Source organism: Miniopterus natalensis, chromosome 8 (assembly GCF_054644295.1).
Source record: "Miniopterus natalensis isolate mMinNat1 chromosome 8, mMinNat1.hap1, whole genome shotgun sequence".
NCBI classification, from domain to species: domain Eukaryota; kingdom Metazoa; phylum Chordata; class Mammalia; order Chiroptera; family Miniopteridae; genus Miniopterus; species Miniopterus natalensis.
The window spans coordinates 55,384,602-55,406,775 of NC_142088.1; the positions used below are offsets into that span (position 1 = coordinate 55,384,602).

The following is a 22,174-nucleotide window of genomic DNA, read 5'->3' on the forward strand; positions in this document are numbered from 1 at the left end:
AATGAAATCATATAGAAAGCCCCAGTGCAGAAAATGGAAATGCAGAGGCATTCGCCTGTCATTGACACTGGGAAAGCCGGGCTTCGCCCACGCAGCCCCAGAGTTGTTTCACACAACTCTTGGTTTCTGCAGGAGACAACTTGAAGATGCCTCAAATAATATATTAGGGCATAAAAATTCTAAAAATTTAAAACTCCCTGACCATCTGCAGCTTATAAATACAATGACACAAGCAAAGGGTACTTTGCTCTAAAATGGCATCAGAATTTTTGCACAGTCTGTTACTGTAAAGAAGCGATTTCCAACCATTTGTTAAACGGAATAGTTTTAATTCTCCCCAAGGCTTCAGGTCACTGAAGTCAGGTGAAGAGTCTCCTGAGAGTGCTGATAGTGTTGTCCCCAAAACAGGTGTGAGGTGACACAGGACTCAATAATTATGAATACCTCCACCTCTCCCCTGCTCCAACTCCCAAAGGAGTTTGAAAACGAAGGAGAACCGATGCGCTGACAGTCTAAAGGGGGGGGTGCTGCTCTTCTTGACTCCTCTCTGGAACTCTGCCAGGTTGTGAAGACAAGAATGGAGAGAGGCCAGGGAGGCAGCAACTGGCTTACAGAGGCATTCTTTGCAGTCTACAGCTAGATGTAATCTGAAGTTGCTCAATCCCAGGTTATTCTAAAGATTTTTAAATTGTAAGTTCCAGAGATTCTCATTTGATAATCATACGCAATAGACCCCTCTCTCCTTCACTTTGCTTTACTCTTTTGTGCGACTGCAGGGTACTTCCTAACTTAAAAAAACCCTGGCACAGTTCTCACACTGCCTTCCATGACTGCCCACCATATATATTCAAAGTCATATGCAAATATGCTGAAGAATCTTGTGCCTGAAGAAAAGAAATCCTATTTTTCATATTCTTAGAAATAAAACCTTCCTTTGGGCTTGTGGACAGATGCTTCATGTGTCATGAATTAACTGTTGGGTACCAGTAATGCAACATAGCTGCCAACTGATTGTCTTTGGCGATCAAAACAAAGAGGATTTCCCGCTTTGACCAGCAGCATTAAAATACCAGGGCAGAGCATCTGTAGTTTTTGAAGGTCTTGTTCAAGAGCAACTCAACTGTGAATTGCAGGGATATTGTACTGCTGCTTCCTAGAAAGAGCATGGTTTACTCATGTGTTTTGATTCCCTCATGGTATGGTGTGCATTAGAGGGAATTCAGCAAGGCACACAATAGTGGAGGAGGAGCTGCAATTTTACAGCAATCGTTTTTTTTGTTAAATAGCCAAAACCTTTCTGTATTCTGCACTGTTTGTGTTTTAATACTAGCCAAAGCTTGTTTAAAATACTTGTGGCCAATGTTTATTAGACTGTGGTTGCACTGTAGTATGTAAAGTGGTTATTAAGTACTGTGGTTATAAATCACTTGGAGAGCCCTATAACATTTTTACTGGCTTGTTTTGTCCTGTGTTCCTGTTCATAGGATATCAATAACGAGAGTGACAGCTGACATTTCTCTTGCTAAGAGGTCTGTCCTAAATAATCCCAGCAAGAGAGCAATAATTGAACGTTCGAACACTCGGTCCAGCCTAGGTAAGATGTTCAAATGTGGCACTTCTCCAAGCTGTGCTTTCAGACGGGCTTGGCACCTGTGGCTTTTGTGAATGGCTTTTCCAGTTTGCTCCCCTTTCTGAATGGGGGAGCGCTGATTAACTGAAGAGAGAGCTATCCATGGAAAAGAAGGGAGCAGAGTCCTGCAGCAGCCCGAGCCTCCTCTCCCTTAGCTCTAGTCAGGTAGCTAATTGGTAGTCTGGTGGGAAGAATCCTCAAGGGACTCTCCCAGTCTATTACTGCCTCACCCTGAGAAGCCACTCACCTCTGCTTTGCCCAAATTTCTCACTGTGGCTAATAGTATCTGTCATAGCTGAGTCACAGCTGACATGAAAGGACGTGAGATGTTCAGCCTTCTCTGGTCTTTAGAAGAAAGCTGGATCATGGTGCTCTTACTTGGTGCTTCCACTGCTCATTGGTAGTACCCAGAATAATCACATCTTTAAGTGGAAATAGTAACCAACATTAATGACATCCAGGGAGTTTAAATACGTCTTTCCTGGAGAACCAGATGGAAAACATCCTGAAATGTACCGTGATGGAGAAGAAGAAACACTCTCCGTGGTTAGCTCCATCAGGACATTTGAGCAGGGCTGTGGAGGCTGGATTCACCATCCACCGCAGCAAGGCCATGCTGCTGCGGAATCACAACATTCATAGCAAAAGGCTGTTTGCTGTTTCCATGATTGGCAAGAGTGCTGTCGTCTACTCATAACCTTCTAGGAGTCTTTTTTGCATTCACATCCTGAGGGCAACTTGTGCGTAGATAAGGGTCTTCTTTGCCACTACATTTTTTTTAAACGACTCAAATGAGCTCTATAGATGATTGAAAACTAAAAATAAAATTTCCAGATAGAATGCATGCTCAAACATCTCATCAAGAAGTCACTGAAAAAAAATTCATTGAAGGCTGTGCCAAGAATTGAGTAAGTTAGAAAGAGACTACAAAGTATCATGTCTTTATTCCTGGCATGGAATTGGCACATGGAAATTGATCAATAAATGTCTGTTTGATGGTTGCTTTGTGAAAGAAGGCTAAACTTACCAAATGAAATAGGTGTCAGAGTTTGTGAGAGCAAGATCCCAGACATCAGTGGGTTTTTTTAGTCCTACATTTAGAGCCTTCCTCATATGCAGTGAAACACTTTTAATTATTTTTTTAAGGATTTTTTTTTTTTTAGAGAGAGAAAGGGGGAAAGAGAGAGAGAAACATCTATCCATTACCTCCTGTACGGGCCCCAACCAGGAATCAAACCTGCACCCTTGGTATGTGCCTTGACCAAAAATCGAACCTGCCACTTTTTGGTGTACGGGTCAACATTCCAACCAACTGAGCCACACTGGCCAGGGCCAGAATGAAACACTCTTAAAGGCACAATGTTTTCACCTCAAGGAGGTGATGAGGGCAGAGTTGACAATGATGAATCAGATTAGGTAACTGACTAAAGTCAAAGATCGTGGGTGACAAGGATGCCAAATTAGATGGAAGATTTCTCAAACAAGCATCTGTTCTCTGTCCTGCCTTTCACTCTCCTCTCACTCCTCACAGTGCCTTTGACTTCCACTGATGTATAATTGGAGGCCAGCGGACACTTTAAAAGCATAAGCTAATTCACCTTACTCTGAACATATGCCCCAGCCAAAGGTTTCATGAATATTCGTTGAAGTCATCGGTATTAGCTAGTCACTTGTTATCAGAGTCGGTGGAGTGGGTGGGGTGGAGTTGGTGTAATATTGAAGAAGAAACAAGGTAGATGTCAGTTCACTGCTTTTCCCCTTTACTCTGTAAATTCATATACCAGAAACATGGAGTTAATTTAATGGCAATCTGTTATAATAATCACTATGTGAGCCACTTAAGTCCGTTTGCCCGCTTGTTAATGCACATTTACAGATTTCTTCATCGAATGTTCATTGTCATGCATTATGCCAGACTTGGGAAGTGCAAACATGATTATGACAAAGTATCTTACCCATGAGCAAACAGAAGGAAGAAACAGTTATCAAACTGTTTGATAAGGGAATTATGAGCAAAGAGCGAGGGGTATAAAAAAGAAGGGTAGGAGTAAGAGGGATCAAAAAGACATCCCAGAAGTTATATTTGAGCTGGTTCTTCAAGGCTGACAAGGATGTGCAAAGGCATCAGCTTATAAAAAATCATTGTGTAGTTTTGTCCAGGGCATGCTTAGAAAATGGGAGTGGGTGACGCAGTGTGAGAGCAAAGGAAGAGACTGAAACCAGTATGTTAGGGCTTCATGTGCCTTGCTAAAGAGATCTCCAGAATACATCCCATGAAATGTTAATATTAAAAGATACTAAGTGGTTGTTACATCCAAAATGGTTTCTATGGTCAAATAAATTTGGAAATTGTGGATCAAACAATTGGATTCCCCATCAGGGCACATGCCCAGGTTGCGGTGATCAGATAGAGGTTTCTCTCTCACGTCGATGTTTCTCTCTCCCTCTCCCTTCCTGTCTCTCTGAACAAAAAAAAAAAATCAATAAAAACATAATTTTTAAATCTTTACTGTTGAAAGTATTACAGCTGTCCCCCTTTTTCCCCATTGACCCCTTCAACTCTGCACCCACCCCCTACCCAAGGCCTTCACCACACTATTGTCTGTGTCCATGGGTTATGCATATGCATATTTTAAATTAAACATATTAAAGATATTTTTAAAAATGAAAATTAGCTACGTAGATAAATACGCCTTTCTCTTCATCACACATATAATTTATTTATTGCATACTATATACATATTATCCAAATATTGGACCCACTCCAGTATACACTGTGGGTCTCTGCAGTTGGCTCTGCTGGAGCACCTCTCTGCTCAGCCAGGGTGCCCATTGCCCAAGAGTTCTGCGTTGGTTAAGCAGTAGCTGTGCCAGCCCTGCCCTCTGCACCTGCCAAAACGGCACTTTGCTCATTGCTGGTGCAGAGGAAATCAGGCCCAGGTGTTTCTGAGCTATTTACGCAGAGACTCACAGTGCCTCAAGGGTTCTTTGTCACAGAGCAGTCCAGGTTGTATCACTGCCTTTTTGCTACTTCCTAAAGTATTTTTTTCAGATTTGAAGCTTAAAGCAATGTAGACTTGTTCTGGCATAGTCCTGGCCAGGAGTTAACATTAAACCAGGGGCAGTTTAATGAAAACAACAAATGGAGAACATACCCCAACAGCCTGAGGCTGAAATTTACTACAATAAAAATAAAATTTATTTTTTAAACTTCTCTCATAAGAAAAATCTTTTTTTTTTTTTTTTTAACCATTTCTGATATGAGAAAAAAAGGGACAGGTATGCTCTTATAACCATAACAAATGTAGAACGTAATTTCCGAAAAATTTCACAAATAAGCCCAACTGTCCAAATTCTTTACATTGATATCTTGACAGCTAGTCACCTTTCAAAGCAACATGAAATCTACCATGCCATAGATATTAGATAATATGAAAGATGGTAGATATGTTGACTGTTTAAATTCATAGTTCTAATATGGATTATGCATCAGTGATTTCATCGGAGGTGAGAAGTTTGTGCTATTAGGCAAAGCCCAAGAAAATAGAGCTACATGACAATTCTGAGCAGTCATGACCCCACACACCCTGTCAATCCATTTGATTATGGAAGGGAGAACTTGTTAGTGGGTGACATGAACTTGAATTTGTACTGGATAAGCAAAACAAATCATGGCATTCTGGGACAAGACCTTCTCAGTGAGACTGATTAGAGCAACACCACCTTTCCTAGGCTGTCTTTGAAGTCATTTAAATTAGGCAGCTTTGTCTACGCTGTAATTCGGAGATTACAACATTGTTAGATCACACCTGTAGCTCAAAATAAAAAGTAAAAAGCAAAACAAGATCATCTCTCTGAAAATTAGTCTAATTCAGACTTTGGACATGACCCAATAAGTCAGATAATTTATAAAATATACATTTAAAAGTTTTTTTACATTTCAGAAAGCCACACATGTTTTTATGAATAACCTGTTTTGCTTTAAAAAAATAGCTGGGTTGCTTTAGAAATTGACAATAGCTAGATTTTTCATTTGACCAGATTCACTCAGATTCGGATAATTTGGCTGTTACAGCTGCCAAATAGGTTTGCATCTAGATGCGTTGCAGCATTTTAATAATTGGTCTTTGTTGTTTTTTGTTTGTTTATTTTTTAAATATGTTTTTATTGATTTCAGAGAGAGGAAGAAGGGAGAGGTAGAGAGAGACAGAAATATCAATGATGAGACAGAATCATCAATCGGCTGCCTCCTGCACGCCCTGCACTGGGGATGGAGCCCACGACCCAGGCATGTGCCCTGACCAGGAATCGAACCGTCACCTCCACTTTCATGGGTTGATGCTCAACCACTGAGCCACATCGGCCGGGCTGGTCTTCGTTTTTTTAATAATACTGAAGATAATTATGCCTCAGAACAATCCACTGACCCTAATACTTAAATTAAGACTTAGCAATATGCTAGGTATAAGAGCAGACCCAGAACATTTAATCAGGGTTACAAAAATGAGCACATCAGTCAAAACAGGTGAATTGTGGGATTTTTAAAAAAGATAATCATAAAATATTAATATATAAGTTGTTCATTGGTAGAAATATTTCAGCGTAATTTGCTCTCTGTGTGATGTTGCTATATACATGTGTCTCAGTTGTTTCCTGAATGTGGTTTCAGCTTCTTTAGCTAAAATAAAAGTTCTTTAGACAAAGCAACAATAAAAAATAACATAGCTATACCCTGGCCGGTGTGGCTCCATTGCTTGGAGCGTTGTCCCATACACCAAAAGGTAGCAGCTTCAATTTCTGATCAGGGCACGTACCAGGTTGCGGGTTCAGTCCCCAGTTGGGGTGTCATATGGAAGGCAGCCGATCGATGTTTCTTTCTCTCTCCCTCTCCCTTCCTCTCTCTGTAAAATCAATAAAAAAACATATCCTTTGAGGAGGATTAAAAACAAACAAATGAACAAAAAACAAACCCACAGCTAAATATTAGAGTGGATGTAAGAAGCAAATCAAGAGAAACCATCTCAAATTTTCTACCAACTGTTTGATTTTATGCAAAACTCAACACATTTCTTTCTCTTTAGGAAAAAATCTTAAGTTAGATCAGAATATGTAAATTCCAAAAGTTCTATTTTTCATTGTAGACAAGTATCTGAAAGATGGGTACTATATTTTTTAAGTATAAGAACTAATTAATAAAAATAACTATGACTTGTTATTTATTATTTCTCCTTGTAGCGGAAGTACAAAGTGAAATTGAAAGAATCTTTGAGTTGGCAAGATCTTTGCAACTGGTTGTTCTTGATGCAGACACCATCAATCACCCAGCACAACTTATAAAGACTTCTTTAGCACCAATTATTGTTCACGTAAAAGTCTCATCTCCAAAGGTAATTGGTTCATCTCTAACTTAAGGATTAGCAGCTCTTTTTTTTTTTTTTTTCTCTGTGCCTTTTTGTTAGTGGGCAAAGAGAATGTCTTGTTTAGACCCTTTTTAATGAGCACAGTTTTTAATTCCCACAGTTTGTAAAGGTTCTAGAAATTCTGAGATAGCAAATAAAAAATAGGCCATTCCTTCAAAAAGCTCATGGTCTGTTGTGGTTTGCCAACCAGGCAGTTATGCAAGATAATAATAGAAACAAAAAATTAAGAAAGGCAAGGAAAAGTAAACTCTGGCTATGGGTTCTATTTTGGTAAGTTTCTTGGGTAATATTGATTCTTGTATCTATACTCTGTCTCCAGTTGAAAGAGTACATAGTTCAGGAAAGGTACCTAGCACCTAGATTTATCATATATAAACTCAAACATCACCATATAAAATCTCTTCTAGAAACATTATAGACCCTTACATTTGTGTTTAGGTTGAGTTTTTCGAGGAATACAGTTATTCTGTGATTAAGCACATGGGATGTTTGCCATGTATCCTCTTGCCACCAGGGGAGAGAAAAATGAAAGTGTGACAGCCTCAAATTGGTCACTTTTGATTTTTCATTTTTAAAAAACTGTTAATGTTATAAAAAGTGAATATGAAATATGGACCCTTGGGAGGCACTACCTTAATCATCCTTTTTTTTTTTTTTTTTGGTTCCTCCAAGAGTTCATTTTAGTACTCAAATGCCAGTTCAACTTCTAACCAGAACAGTAGTCCCCTTTCATGGGTGGAGATTGCATACAGAAGCTGGGCTTTTCCCCAGCCCTTCAGATGTCCTTGGCCTTCCATCCCTAGCACTGGTTCTGAGCACTGGTTTTGAATCCTGACAAAACCATAACCTTTTGGGGATCATTAGAATGGATTGAAATTGCTTTCACCACCTGGAGGTGTCTTTGAAGGGGACTAGAGGGGATTCAAGCAGCCTTCACTGCAGTGGGATAGATTTCAACCCCTCTCACCCCCTGCCCCAGTCACCCTCGGTCACCGTGGGGTTCACAAGTACAGGAACTGGGGTTCTGGTAGACATATGTGCTGAGATATCATAGAGCCTCATACACTAGTACTGTTTTGGGGAGAGGGTCCTATTTCAGCTAAAACAAGTTTAAGGAGAGTAGAGTATATGGCAGAATGCAGTTACAGCAGCACCCAAAAGACAGATATATCACTGGTTTACATGTGGCAATTTACCAGTACACGTGTTTTGCTTAGATTTCTATCACGAAATCATCTTATTCATGGAAAATTAAACTGGGATGCCTCAATAATTGTCAGTGACAAAGAGGGCCAAATATATAAACGACTCTGATGTTTATCTGACATTGAGATAGTGAACCAAAATATGACTGAACTGAATTTGGACATAAATGACCCGGTACAGATCAGTTCCTCCACTTTTGCAGGGCTCTCTTTGAAATCTCTGGGTAAGATCTAGGGCAGGAACTCAAGACCCCACCAAGACCTCACACGGAGCGCAAATAGGATGACCATGTCCAATCCACTGTAACTGAGCCAGTGTAAGTGGGTGATGTCATCACAGAGTTTATATATATGATTTGCCATATTGTATTTCCTCTCTGTTAATACTCAGTGCTAAACAGACGATAAGATGAAAAGGGGTTTCAGTTCATTCGATTTCCTTTCAACTCATTGACAGTATCTCAGATTCGTGTCTTCTCCTATCAGGTTTTACAGCGGTTGATTAAATCTAGAGGAAAATCCCAAAGTAAACACTTAAATGTGCAACTGGTGGCAGCTGATAAACTCGCACAATGCCCCCCAGTAAGTACAATCATTTTTTGTCTTACTCATTCTTGACTAGTCAGGAGAGGTTGGTGGGTGTGGGGTTTTTTTCCCCATATTAGCATTGTCATTTTTATTCTAGACTGATGGTGAAAATGGTATGCTATCATAAACCTAAAGAATTTCTTGGAACAAACTGATGCTGTCGTGTTGGCTACATTCAGGCGTCCAGAACTGGGTGGTGTCTGCACATAATAAAAAATAAACTGGTTCCCAGTGTCCTTATTGCTACCTTGATTACCTGACAAAGACTCATCCAGCTACTAATCCAGCCATGTGGACACTGTTATGAAAAGAAAACATACTGATTTGACTGTCCTTTACTTTTCTGCCTGGAAGTTCTGATAGGCATAAAAGATTATGACACTGATGGTTGAGAATTATTGGAACTAGAAGAGCCCTGTGGTTATAGCAGATGAAGAGGTCAGGGTTAAGTAAGGTGAAAAGCCATATGATGGCAACTTTTCTCCTAGTGCCATTGCCAGAAAACAGCTGCTGAGTTGGCAGCCAAGCAAATGCTGGGAGGTGGGTGGGGGGGCGGTAATTGCTATCACGCGGGTCACCATTGGCTGATCAGTGCCTACGCCTGCCCAGCCAGCTTACTAGTTCTATGCCTGTTTCTCTAAAGGAAATAACTTTTTACTAATGATTTGATTCACTAGATTTATACTGATGTAAGTATTGCTTATGCTCTGTGGAAGCATAAAATTCATTTCAGATGTTTACAGAGACAACGCAGCATAGCTGTTAAAAGTACAGCCTCTGGCCCAGCCCGAGTGGCTCAGCTGGCTGAGAGTCACCCTGTGTACGGAAAGGTTGTCGGTTCGATTCCCGGTTGGGGTGCATACCTGAGTTGCAGGTTCGATCCCCGCAACTGATCGATGTTTCTCTCTCGAATCTCTCCCCACCCCTCTCTCTCTCTTCCTCTCTGTCCTTGGGTGAGGATTTTTAAAAATACAGATTCTGGAGCCAGACTGCTTGAGTTAGAGTCCACACTAGGATTTCATCCCTAGTTATGTAATTTTCAGCATGTACCTACCTCATTGGGTTCGTGTAAAGACTCAAAGAGTGAGTATGTGGTGAAGCTCTTAGAACAGTGTCTGGCACATAATAAGCAGCACCTAAGTATTTGTTATAATTACTGAATGTACTTGCCTAACCTGTCAGACTCTGTAAGGATCTGTGCCTGTCTGGTTTACTGTTGTGTCTCACACTCCTATCATAGTAGGCCCACAATAAATATTTAGTGAATGAATGAAAGCATGTACAGGCAATAAGCATGATAGTGCACCCTTTATTAGACGCTTACAACGGGCCAGACACCATGCTAGATGTTTTACATAGATTATCTCTGATCCTCACAGTTACCTAGTAAGATAAACAGTATTGTCCTCATTATATAGTTGAGGCAACTAAAGACAGAGAGGTGAAATGATTTCTCTAAGGTCACACAGCAAATTTTGGCTTAGATTTATGATTTATCTGGTTCCAAAACCAATTTCCTCCCCTCACAATCCTACCCAACTATTCACATAAACACACGCATGCACACACGTACGCACGCACACCGGGTTACCTGCCTGCAGATAGTTTGGATAGCTTGGAGTCTGGAGTGCTATGTCAAGAAGTCTAACTTCACATTGTCTACTAATGAAGTCCGCTTACCCGGTGGACTGTATGATTAAAGCAGTGAGCAAATATAGAAGAATGTGTTACCCAGTTGAAGGACACTAGCCTTTACTGATCAGCTACCAAAAGCCAGGAACTATGCTATTGTTTCCAATTTTTAGAACAGTCTTATAAGAATAATTGTATCAGTTGGGGTCTTCCGGAAAGCAGAGACCTAAATGGAATTAGAAGTGCAGATTTACTGAAGAAAATGTGTATGAGAGATAAAAGGGAGCTGGCAGGGAGAGCCTTCAGACCTGCTGCAGGAGAGGGGGAAGGAAGGAGAAGGGTAGGGAGAGCCTCAGACTGCGATGCAGCCTTGAGACAATCTCAGTCCTGTAGATGAGGATTCCCAGAGGAAGGATTGCCCATTAGAGGAGTCTCTTGTTGGGCAGAAATGTCCAGGCTCCAGTCCCCATGCTGTGCTCCGGCATTGACAGGGAGCAGACTGGGGAGAGCTTGGCCTCAGCTTGAATGCTGTGTTGGATCCTGTAGGTGCAGCAGCCCAATCTGTCTGCCTCCTACACTCATCACAGCAGGTTCTCTAACTCAAGGGGAGATCTGAGAGTGCCCCTCTATGACTGCCCGAGTAAATAACATTATCCTTACTTTCTAGAGGAGAAAGCTAAGTTCCTGGTTAAGAAACTTGTTAGAGGTAGGACTTAGTAAATGAGCCCCAAGATTCAACCCTAGATCTGGCAAACCTCCGTCCGCTATGCCACTCCATTTCTACTCATAGCTATGTAGTGTAGCTGAATCTCTGGTCCCCAATTTGCCCACGCAAGAAATAGTCCATTTTCTATTTTGACCCCCATCCCACTGGGCAAGCAGAATACTTAGCTATGCTTGCAGCCACCTTTACCCTAATCCAGGGCAGACCAAAGACTACAAGTCATAAGGGTCTGGTTGGTGAGGAAGTTGAGGGAGTGAGGGGGCAAGTTCCACTTCAGAAAGTCATTCACCAGGTCCACATGATCCACCAGGATGGATGCTCTTCTGCGTCAGACCTCACGTGGAACAGGGGATCTTTGGCAAGGCAGGGAGACATATAGCCCCTCCTCTCTGGGACATTGGCAAGTGAGCTCCCTTTCTTCTCTGTCTGAGGGACGGAGGCGTCTTCCTCTTTTCTCCTCTTGGTGCTATTAAAGGAACTTCCTCTGCTTTGGTTGTACTAAAAGCACCCCCACCTCCTTTTGTTTCCAGAGGTAATTAGCAAAATCTCTCCAACCCATTCAGGCTTTTAGGAAACAAAACCCAGGAGGGGAAATGGAGAGCTGGCAATTTCCTGCCACAGCCCCTATTCTCCCACCCCACAACCCCCATACCAGACAAAGAACAGACCCTCCCACCTGCTTGAATGGTAGGCAAGAGCAGGAGAAAATACAAAAAGAAAAACACAGATTAGTATCTTCTTTGCCATGTTTTTCACAAATGTAGGAAGGTCTGCACTGTGAGGGTGGCTGATTCTGTGAGGTCCCAGAGGTGGTGCTAAGATCAGTGGGAGTTTCCAGGAGCCGGTCTGAATGGACATAAGAGCAGTTAGGCCTGTCTATTTTCACTTGGCAGAATGGTCAGATTGACCCACGAGGAGGAAGGCATTTCACAAGTATGTCCAAATGCAAATGCCAAAAACAATGGGCTGGGTTTCTAAGTAGTGAGCTGTTCATCTCCGGTAGGGGTGGAGCAGGCTCTGTGAACCGATGTCAGAGGTACTGTGAAAGGAATCTCCTCTGGTGAAGGCTATGGGTATGGTAAGTTATCTAAGATATGGATATGGTATCTAAGATTCCTTCTCAACTCCAAGACTCTGATCCTATCTAGATTTTGGAAATGACCAGCATGCGGGTTATGGAGCCAGCCCAAGGAAGAGGAGAATATAAAAATAAGGCACACGAAGTCAGATGATATCTCCACTGTTTCAAAACACCATTAAGATCAGGTACTTCTTGAGGTCACCATGTTATTCTGTGGGGAGCTCTTCGTGTCCCCACCAGTTGTCGGTGGAAGTAGGTTTCTTGTGATGTCATGAGAAAAGGAATTTTCTGAGACTCACATGGGAGAATAAGTAATATTTAGTTGTATGGGATTAGACCCCTGACTTTCCAAGGTCCCCTCTCCCTCCATCCCACCATGGAAAAAGTCCAGCTGTGTCCTCAGCAGAGCTAGGATTAAAGCCATTGCCCAGAGTTTCTGCTCCGTATTTGCTCAGTCCAGTCCAGCATCAGGCTAGCTTAGCTTGTGTTCCCAGCTGCAGTCCATTACATGTGGGGCTGCATGACCATGGGCCATGTAGCTTCTAGGGTCACATGGCTGTGGAGGGAACACAAATGAGTGCAGGGAAGCAGGAGCAAAGCCAGAGGAACAAGAGAGAGAGAATTCCTTTGTCTGGGGATTTTAACCTTTTCAGATTTTTTGATCTTACAGTAGCTCCACCCCCACTAGCCAATTATCTTTGTTTCCAGTTTAGACTGACAGGCAAGTACCTTCCCTCTGTCACCCTCACCTCACAGTGCATGCACCCATCTTCCCCTTTGTCCAGTCCCTTCCCCCAGTGATCTGCAGGGAATGGACCGAAGGTTCCCTGGGGAGTGTGAGGTTGCAGCTTCCTGGTGAAGTTGCCTAGATGACCAAGAATGCCTTCCCTTTGCTTTCTTCCTGTAATTAATATTAATAACTAGCTAATTACAACAGTAACAACCATGTGGGCATATCTGAGGACGTGGTATCCATGTCTCCGTGTGGTTAACCCACACAGACTCCAATTATTTAGTCATCTCACTTCCATGTGGCTCATCTGCAGTTAACCCTCCTGGCAAGTATGAAAATACATTCAGCAAACATTAGTTAAGCATTAGGCCTGGTACCTCGCTAGGTGTGAGAGATACAGAGGCATGTTCCTGCCTTCAAAGAGTATATAGACTAATAAGATTAGTTTGTTAAATCAACTTTTTGTAAACAATTTGGTAGGTCATAAATCTCATGGATTAAACAATGGTTTAGACCAGGGTTCCTCCACCTCAGCACTAATGACATTTTAGGCTGGATAATTTTCTGTTGGCAGTTCTGTGCATTGTAAGATGTTTCATAGCATCTCTGGTCATTAGCAACCCCCAAGTGTGACAACCCAAAGCATCTCCAGACATTGTCACGTGCCCTCTAAGGGGAAAAACAAATCACTCCAGGTTGAGAACCACTGGATTAGATCAATATATGCACAAGTTTGGGGTAATAATGTTATAAGAATTCTCCGTAAATAATTTCTTGAGATACATTTTGAGTGAATTAAACTTGTTTCTTGTTAATTTGCTTTTTCTAACATTTATTCCTAATAATTACTAGAGAAAACACTTGTGTCCTATTAAAATGAGGTATTTTACTGCTAAGAGGATCAATAATTGAGCAGTTGTGCATATTATGCAACTTATTGCATCTGAAATAGCTGGAACCAAGAAAAGATATGTGCATTCTAAATGCAAATAATACTGTGAGTTGCCTTAGGACATGTCCCCATGTCAGGAATTTCAGGCAGCCTCAAACAGTTGGAAGATCTCTCAGCGAGATACAGAATTCCTTGTTTTATGTAATTGGTCAGATAACTTAGAATTGTAAACAAGCAATCTGAATAAGCAGGGTTACCTTGCATTTAATATTTTTAAACACTGTTTACATTATTAAACGTGTTCGTTTGGTATTTTGTGAATAGCGTTTGTCATGCTAAGAAGGAATTGTACGCTCTGTTTTGGCATGCCTGAAGAAATCCCTGGATGATTAAGAACTAGTAGTAATCTAAAAATGTGTCTGCATTTGTCCCTGCTTTATTTCAAGACCATAATTATAATTGTCATCTAAAGATTGGTGATCACTGTGCCATTTTAGTTTCTTTAGGAGAATTTGCAACTTGCTTCATTTGCCACTGTATCTCCAGTCTCTAAAGTCAGCAGATTGCACTGGCAGAGTCCCCCACTGCTAAGAAATTAAAGGCAAGAGTCCTCAGAAAGGGAAGTCTAAAAGAGCACTGAAAGAAGTTAACTCTGTAACCAGACAAATGAACCCTAGACCCTGGGACTGTGGAAGCAAAAAGGGACCTTTAGGAGAACCTGGTGTGTATTTCCTGACATGGGTACCATACACTGCCAACAGGTATGTTGAGGAAAGAGTTCTAATACCAAAAACGTTTGAGAAAACACTTGCAAAAACAAAGGTAGACTGCAGAGGCCTTAATACTGAGCATTTTATGTCTCCATTCAGACAAATAGTGTGCAGTGCTTTCCCTAAATTTTGACTATAGCACCATTTTTCCACAGAGCATTCTATGGGTGTAGCGTTTCAGGAAATGCTTCTAGGGAATGACTGATCCGGGCCAACCTCCTTGTTTTACTAATGGGGAAACTAAGACTCGCTTTCTAGATGTCATTTCCCTTGGCCAGAGTCAGCATGAGGCCTCTGTTCTCCTTCAACAGGACTTTAGATAGTGAGTGGAACAGGCTGGTGGTTACATGTTCTCCTGGAGAGAAATCATGGGTTTTGTGGGGCAGAGGGAAGTTTCCCCCTCTTAGTTTTTCTGGCTGGTCTAATATTCAAATTGACATTAGACAGGTTAGCAGGAGAAAATAACCTAATTTAATTAGTTATGTACGTACAGGGATTACATAGAATATAGGACCCAAGGAGAAATCTGGCGGTTAAATGTTTTATACCATTTTAAGCTTAGAAGAAGGGGCGGGGGGGGGGAGCTTCAGAGAGCAGGAAAGCAATTCATATGGGGATGGAGCAAATTTTTAAGTAAATATTTGCTGGAGCATCTTTAACAATGGAACACAAAGAGGACTGTGAACAAATGGGCCTTGCTGGGTTCCTCACTGTGCCTCATACCTAATTCATATTTAACTACTGTTATCTGTGATAATATCTCCCTTCCTGGAGCAGGTCCTCTATCTAAATTCCTTTTAGACACTTAGGGGGCAGGCCGTAGGTTATTCCTGAGACTTTAGTTTCTTAAAAATAACCAGCTTAAAATAATCAATATCCCAGAAAGGCATATTTTGGGGTGGCAAACTGTTTCCCCTGAATTTCATGGGACAAGGTTCTAGTTATCTATTACTGGGCAAACAACTAGTTATTTATTAGTTCTAGTTATCTATGACTGTTTTCGTTGTCTGTTGTTGTTCTAGTTTTCTATTACTGTGCAAACAACTACCTCAAAACTTAGTGACTTCAACCAACCACCAGCTGAGTTGGTGGGATTCAGCTGACAGCTGACCTGGTCCCTGAGGAGGGATGGCTGGAAGGCTGGGGCCAGCCGGCTCCTCTCCCTCTCTGTGTAGTTTCAGGGCCTTTCCGTGGAGTCTCTTCAACAGGGAATATGCTTCTTACATGGCAGCTCCCAGGGCTCCAAGAGCAAGTATCCCAATATCTCAAACTTAAATACTGGGCTTAGATCCAGGCACAGCATCACTCCCACAGATTTCTGCTAGTCAGAGTCACAGAGGCTTCCCAGATTCAAGGAGAGGGAGCATAGCCTCCATCTCGACATGGAAAGTGTCAAAAATTGGTGGCCATTTTTGATCTGCCACAATAGAGAGACAGGCTGGGAGGATGGGCTCCTGAATAGTTCTACTCTGGAAGAGGGAGGACTTTCCTTCATTGCCCCCTCTCGATTCACAGAATAAAAGGTGGGATGCAGACAGAAAAGGGCCTATGTGATTAGGACCCACAAGCCCATTTCATATATACTTTTTTATATGACCTGCCTGAATTTGTATTTATAACATACATCTCTACAGTATATTCTTAGATTTCATTTGGCTTCTACCAGGTATTGTACCCATTTCCTTTTCAGAGGATTTGAAAATAGTACATTTTAAGAAGTCCAAAGTTCAGATGGCCCCAGTACTATATGAGCTACATAATGCACGGTGAGAAAAGCAGATAGGCAGACAATTGAATCTATAAAGGAAATGTAATCCTTTAATCCTACTTAGTTACAAGCTGGCTTGTGTTACCAAAAGCTGACCTAGAGGCTCTTTGAGCGATGTAATTTTTTTCGTGTGTGTAAAATGACATTGATCACTCTCTCTGCAAGAGGGGAACTCATCTCCTCCACAGTCTTGCAAACCTCTAACGTTACAGTAACCATAGTAGTTCTCATCTGTCACCCTTTATTTTCCATTGCTGAATGGACTCAGATTTATTCTATTAAACACAAGAACTCTGAAGTGAGTGATAGTGCCCAGTATCATTGATCGCATTCCTGTCACAGTAGTCATTTTTCCATGGCCCTTTTACAATCATTTTATCTGAATTATTTAGAATCGGGTGGATTCAGCCATCTATTTGAAGTGCGGTCCCCACTGGTGCATTCATTATTATGGAGCCCCTGGATGTTCATAATTTAATCTATAACAGCTTTTGAAAAAGAGTAATCGGTTTCAGATGTTTCCTTCATGAAACGAGGCCATGTGGGATCTTGTTTCTCTCGGTCCAAAGGACACTACGCTTAACGCCAGGACTCAGCCACCCACCGTGGGTGTATGGAGTTAGGGATAGCTCACCCCCACCAGTGCTGACTTACAGCTTTGGGTTACCAGGAACTTCAAAACACGGAGTGCCTTTTCTGTAGACAACATGGTAGATCTTTTTATAATCTTTAAAGGGTAAGGATGGCCTGGGTGGAGGGCGGCCTCATAATGAATGTCACAGATTATTAAAAGAGAGCAACTAGAAGGGACCAAAGTCACTGATGTTTTTTCTTTCATGTTCTCCCCACCAGTTAGTGGCAAGAATCCTGATGGTCTTTCCAGTCTAGCTCATGAAAGTGGAAACTGCGCCTGAGACTAACTGGCTAGTGCCCCATACTATTGGTAGACCTCCTAAATCTTGGAAAATCCCTTTAACTTACAGTTCAGTTTCCTATCACTAGTTGACCAGTGAGTTAAGTACTCAGGACTTAAAAAGCATTAGTAATATAAAGAATGCCGTTTTGATAGGAAAGAAGCACTGGTTGGTTATTTTGTAACTAGCTTTACATGTCTACCGTTCATTTTATTTTACTGAATGGTGTTTGCCAGTCTTTTTTTTTTTAATGGTGGCGGCAGATTCAGGGTCTTTATATTTCAATAGCAAAGAAAAAAAAGTATTCTCACCCCTGTTCTTTCTTTTTTTCCACTTAGAAATAGGAAAGTTGTCCCATAGGAGGTTTTATGTATGGATAGCAAATAAATGTAAAGCAATGCATATATCATGGGAAAGTCTATATATATTCAATCTCCTAGATAGGAAATATTCAATAAGGCATCAACTTAAAAAAAAAGTTAAAATTCAACTGCAAAATTAGTTCTAAATTTTATAAATGTTTTATTTAAGATGTTCAATAGCAACTTCCTAGGTGATAGATACTAGAAATTATGTTAGTTTTAGTGAGAGTCTCCCCTCTATGCTAGAAAGTACGTGTTTCATAGTCATAAAGAAAGACTTGCCCACCCCCGCTCTGTATATTCCCTCCCAAACAGTGTAAACGGAAGAAGTGGAGCCTGCTCCAGTGTAGGAACTAAAGAGCGCTCTGTCTTCTGTAAACACTACGACGACCCACCATTCCAGTGCCTCCCAGACTCTCCAGACTTGGCCTGACAGTCCCAGGGCCCCGCTCAGTCCCGGGCGAGCAGGGCGGCCGGCTGCCCGAATCCAGGTGCCTTCCCGAGGAAGGCCTGTGATGCTCGGTCAGTGGAGAGCCCGACAGGTCCTTAAGTACTCACAGTTTAGAAAAACACAACATTGCAGAGCGTCGTCTTCATTTTCACTTTATTCAGCTTCAACCGTTTCCTTTCCTCCTTTCCTATCAGTTTCACTCTCTGAACCACTGGATGGGCTAAAGGCATGTTTTTCACTGTCGTCATTTATAATGCTTTAGTACTTCATTTTCCTGGAAGAGCTTATCCAGAAAAGGGTTGGTTTTCTAATGGCTTGTTTCGACTCGTTTGTTCACTTTATTTTTTATGCTCATCTTCACCCGAGGACATTTTTTCTGTTGATTTTTTGAGAGAGTAAAAGGGGGGGAGGGGAAGAGAGTGAGAGAGAAACATCAATGTGAGAGAGACACATGGATTGGTTACCTCCTGCACATGCCCCGATGACTAGGGCCAGGTATTGAACCTGCAACCCAGGTACGTGCCCTTGACTGGGAACTGAACCCTTGGCCCTTCCGTGCACGGGCCGATGCTCTAACCACTGGGAAACACCGTCCAGGGCTCCTTTGTTCACTTCTTATGAACTTCAGTGGCCACATTATTTCCCCTCAGCTGAAGGTGTCCTATCATAAGATGTCAGAGATGTTTGCCGTGGCAGTGCTTTGAAAACAGCCCAGCATCACCCTTATCTCGGGCAGTCACCAAGGGCATGACATCATGGAGTGAGTGACTGTTCACGGCCTGTGACTACCCGTTACTCACGCCCTCTTCTGCTAACTGGGGAGCTCTCTGAATTCCTGTCCCATGCTGGAGGCCTCACGACTGCACAGGAAGAAGCTGACTAGACTTGAAGCTTTCAGTTTATGAAAACAGACAAAGCTGGTTTGCATAATTCATTGGGCTGCTTCTCTTTGAATTTCATTTATAATTTTAAACTGTTTTCCCATGATACTCACTTTCTAATACTGGTCTACTCATTTTCCTAAACAGTTCAAAAGAAAAATTGTCACAGATACATGAAAACAAGTTGCATGCCAGTATTTCACTCAGAACTGAAACTTGCTCTCCTCTGTGCTTTTGAAAGCTGAAACGCAGTTTCATCTTGCATCGTATAGCTGTCTTTTTCAGCAGTGCAAACACACAGTTTCCTAGAAATGATTGCACCTTAAGCAAACAGCCATATGCTGATATAGACAAATTCTATTAGCAAAGAGAAATACTTCATTAAAATTACTTGTGCTTAAGTGTATTTTTAATTGTGCCTGTAGCTACGACCATGTAACATGTGGGACAGTCCGGTAGATATAAGCCTCTTTCAAATAACTTTCTGCAATAGCTGCTGCTTACCTAGTTTTCCATCTCTGGGCTTTGCAGTCATGGCTGTGATAGTCAGGACCCCCCCAGTTCAGGTGTCCCTGGAGGGATCTTTAGCTTGGGACTTTATGAAAGCAAGGATATGACTTATTGAGGCTACACATTGGGGAGGAACCACATTATAGAGTGAGGCCTATGTAATTGAATTACATAAATAAACAGCTTACAGTTAATATAAATAAAATTATATAAACAGCTGACACCAAACAACATACAGTCCAGAGCTTGCTAACAGTTTGAGCCTGGAGTGGCTGACAGAGTGGTCCTTCGTTCCAGTGGTGGCCAGTTTCCTCTTCTTCCTGTGTCATCCGTCTTTGTCCGAGTCTGTGTGTGCTCTTTGGGGTAAGGCAGTTCTTGTCCTACTCAAGTTAGTACTGCAGTGCCATAGAAGAATGCAACGTTTATATCAGAACATTATGGACAATTCTCAGGCTATATTTATAAAGTAACTGCTGAAACTTTACATTAATGGGGGAGGCGGCTTTTAATTGCAAGAAACAGAAACTCTCTTGAGTTACTTTAGTGGAAAAGGGGATTTTTTGAAGGGATAGACGTTCATGGAACTGTAGGAACTGGCTGCTTTCCCAGTCTCTCATGGGCCATATGGTCTCTGTCTTCCATTGTGTCTTTGCTTCTCTTTATCTGTTTTGTTCTCTCACCTCCACAGATAGAATTCTTTCACTTACTCATAATTTCCTTTTCCTCCTAAGTTCAACTTTCGCATGTCTCTCCGGGCCTCCTTCCAAATCCAGAACTTTAAGCTGTAGCTCCAAACCTTAACGGACTCAGTCTCTTTATTGCTCAACTTAAAAGTCCCAGAGTGACATAGATTATTAAGGACTTCAAGACGTGCCTCTCCTACCAGACTATGTTTCTTGAGCACAAGGGTATTGTCTGTTTTCTTTGTGACTGTACACCCACAATGCCTCGCACCAAATAGGTACTGAGTAAACATTCAGTGAATCAATAGGCAGAAAACCCTCCAAAATCTTCTACTAAATGTCCTTGTGGGGGAAAGGTTTCCACGGAAGCTGATTTGGCTGAGTCTTCTCAAACACCAGTCGGTTTGGACCGAAGTCTCCTTATTCAGGGTCAGAATGTTCAGTAAAGAGAATAATATGATGAAAACATTCAGATAGTAACTGTTGGGGGAGAAATCGTTTCCGTGGTGCCTTCGGCCTCAGGAAGCCCTCGCACCGACGAGGAGTCAGTTGACCCGCCGCCGGCCAGAGTCACCCTGTTGCCTGTCACCTGCAGTCCCGCCGCAGTATTAGTGCTGACGCAGTAACCCTGTTTCATTCCATTTCCAGGAATAAAAGCTCATAAAAGCAGGTGGTGGAGGTGGCGGAAGAGAGGAGGTGCAGATCCAGCTGTTGATAGTTGGGGTTCACTTCCGATGGAATAGCTTTTCTCTCTGCCATGGCTTTCGGACTGTCCCTCCAGGGAATCTGTGTCCTAGGTATATTCTGTGTCCCTGATCACACTACAGTGGCTGAAGGGCCACTCTGCTCCTTTGGGGCAGAAGGATACTCCTTGACCATAGGCCAAATGAAGTTGTTACTGCTCGAAACACGAACGCCAGATACTTCTTGTGTGACACCCCTCCCCTCCCACAGTTAAAGACTCCTGGTTCCCGACTTATTTAATCATTTCACAGATTTCACACAGTGATCTCCTGTTAGCAGAAACCACTGTCATGGGGTTTTCTAGCATTAATCCTAAATCTTCTTTCCACATTATTTTATCGTGAGACGGATGGCATCATTTTCACAAACTGTCTGGAAATTACCTAAGTAAATGGTATTCCCTTCAACATAGTTACTTGGGGAGATGAAATGTTTATCCCAATGATATGGTCATTGCCCTAACATTTTTAGAACTCCTCTTTCAGTACCATTAATTGCTTCTCTCATATTCTGAGCTAAGTATAATTCAACTCTATTGGAAGGTACAGATAAAGATGTGCATACATTATCTTTTCACTATATTCTACCTATAACACCTCTTCTTTTTCTTCTAAATAATGAAAACTCTAAGTATTTAACGAGCACTCCCATTTTTTATGTCGGTGTCCAGGTTTGCACCTGGTTGCCTGTGAAGCTCTTCACTCGACTTTAACTTCAGAAACTGCCAGCACAGCCCTTCAAACCTGATGTTTGCCACTAGACATTAGAAATGCTGTGACCCACGTCAAGTAGAATTTTAGACTTCACTGCCTGAAACGTGCAGCATAAGTGAAATGGGTTTTCCTTGCAGGAAATGTTTGATGTTATATTGGATGAAAACCAGCTGGAGGATGCGTGTGAGCACCTGGGAGAGTACCTGGAGGCATACTGGCGTGCCACCCACACAACAAGTAGCACCCCTATGACCCCGCTGCTCGGCAGGAATTTGGGCTCCACAGCGCTCTCCCCATATCCCACAGCGATTTCTGGGTTACAGGTATTGTCGCTTTTCACTTGTGCTTTGACAACCTTAAGATTCTATAGAGAACTTGATTGGGATAGAGGCTGGGGTTGTCCTTGATCTGAAGAGGGAACCATGTGTGGGTATTATATTTTTTAAAAATCCAAAATATTATTTAATCACGAT

At 41.9% G+C, this 22,174-nt stretch overlaps 1 protein-coding gene across 2 annotated transcripts in view; it reads left to right on the top strand.

Moving 5' to 3' along the window:
• CACNB4 (calcium voltage-gated channel auxiliary subunit beta 4) overlaps positions 1 to 22,174 on the top strand; it is a 202,629-nt gene that overhangs the window by 174,807 nt on the left and 5,648 nt on the right. For both annotated transcript variants that reach the window (XM_016205765.2, XM_087819856.1), the window contains 4 exons: positions 1,485 to 1,594; positions 6,866 to 7,017; positions 8,742 to 8,837; positions 21,839 to 22,024. In XM_016205765.2, the coding sequence (XP_016061251.1) occupies positions 1,485 to 1,594; positions 6,866 to 7,017; positions 8,742 to 8,837; positions 21,839 to 22,024 (544 nt within the window). The remainder of the gene's footprint in view (positions 1 to 1,484; positions 1,595 to 6,865; positions 7,018 to 8,741; positions 8,838 to 21,838; positions 22,025 to 22,174) is intronic.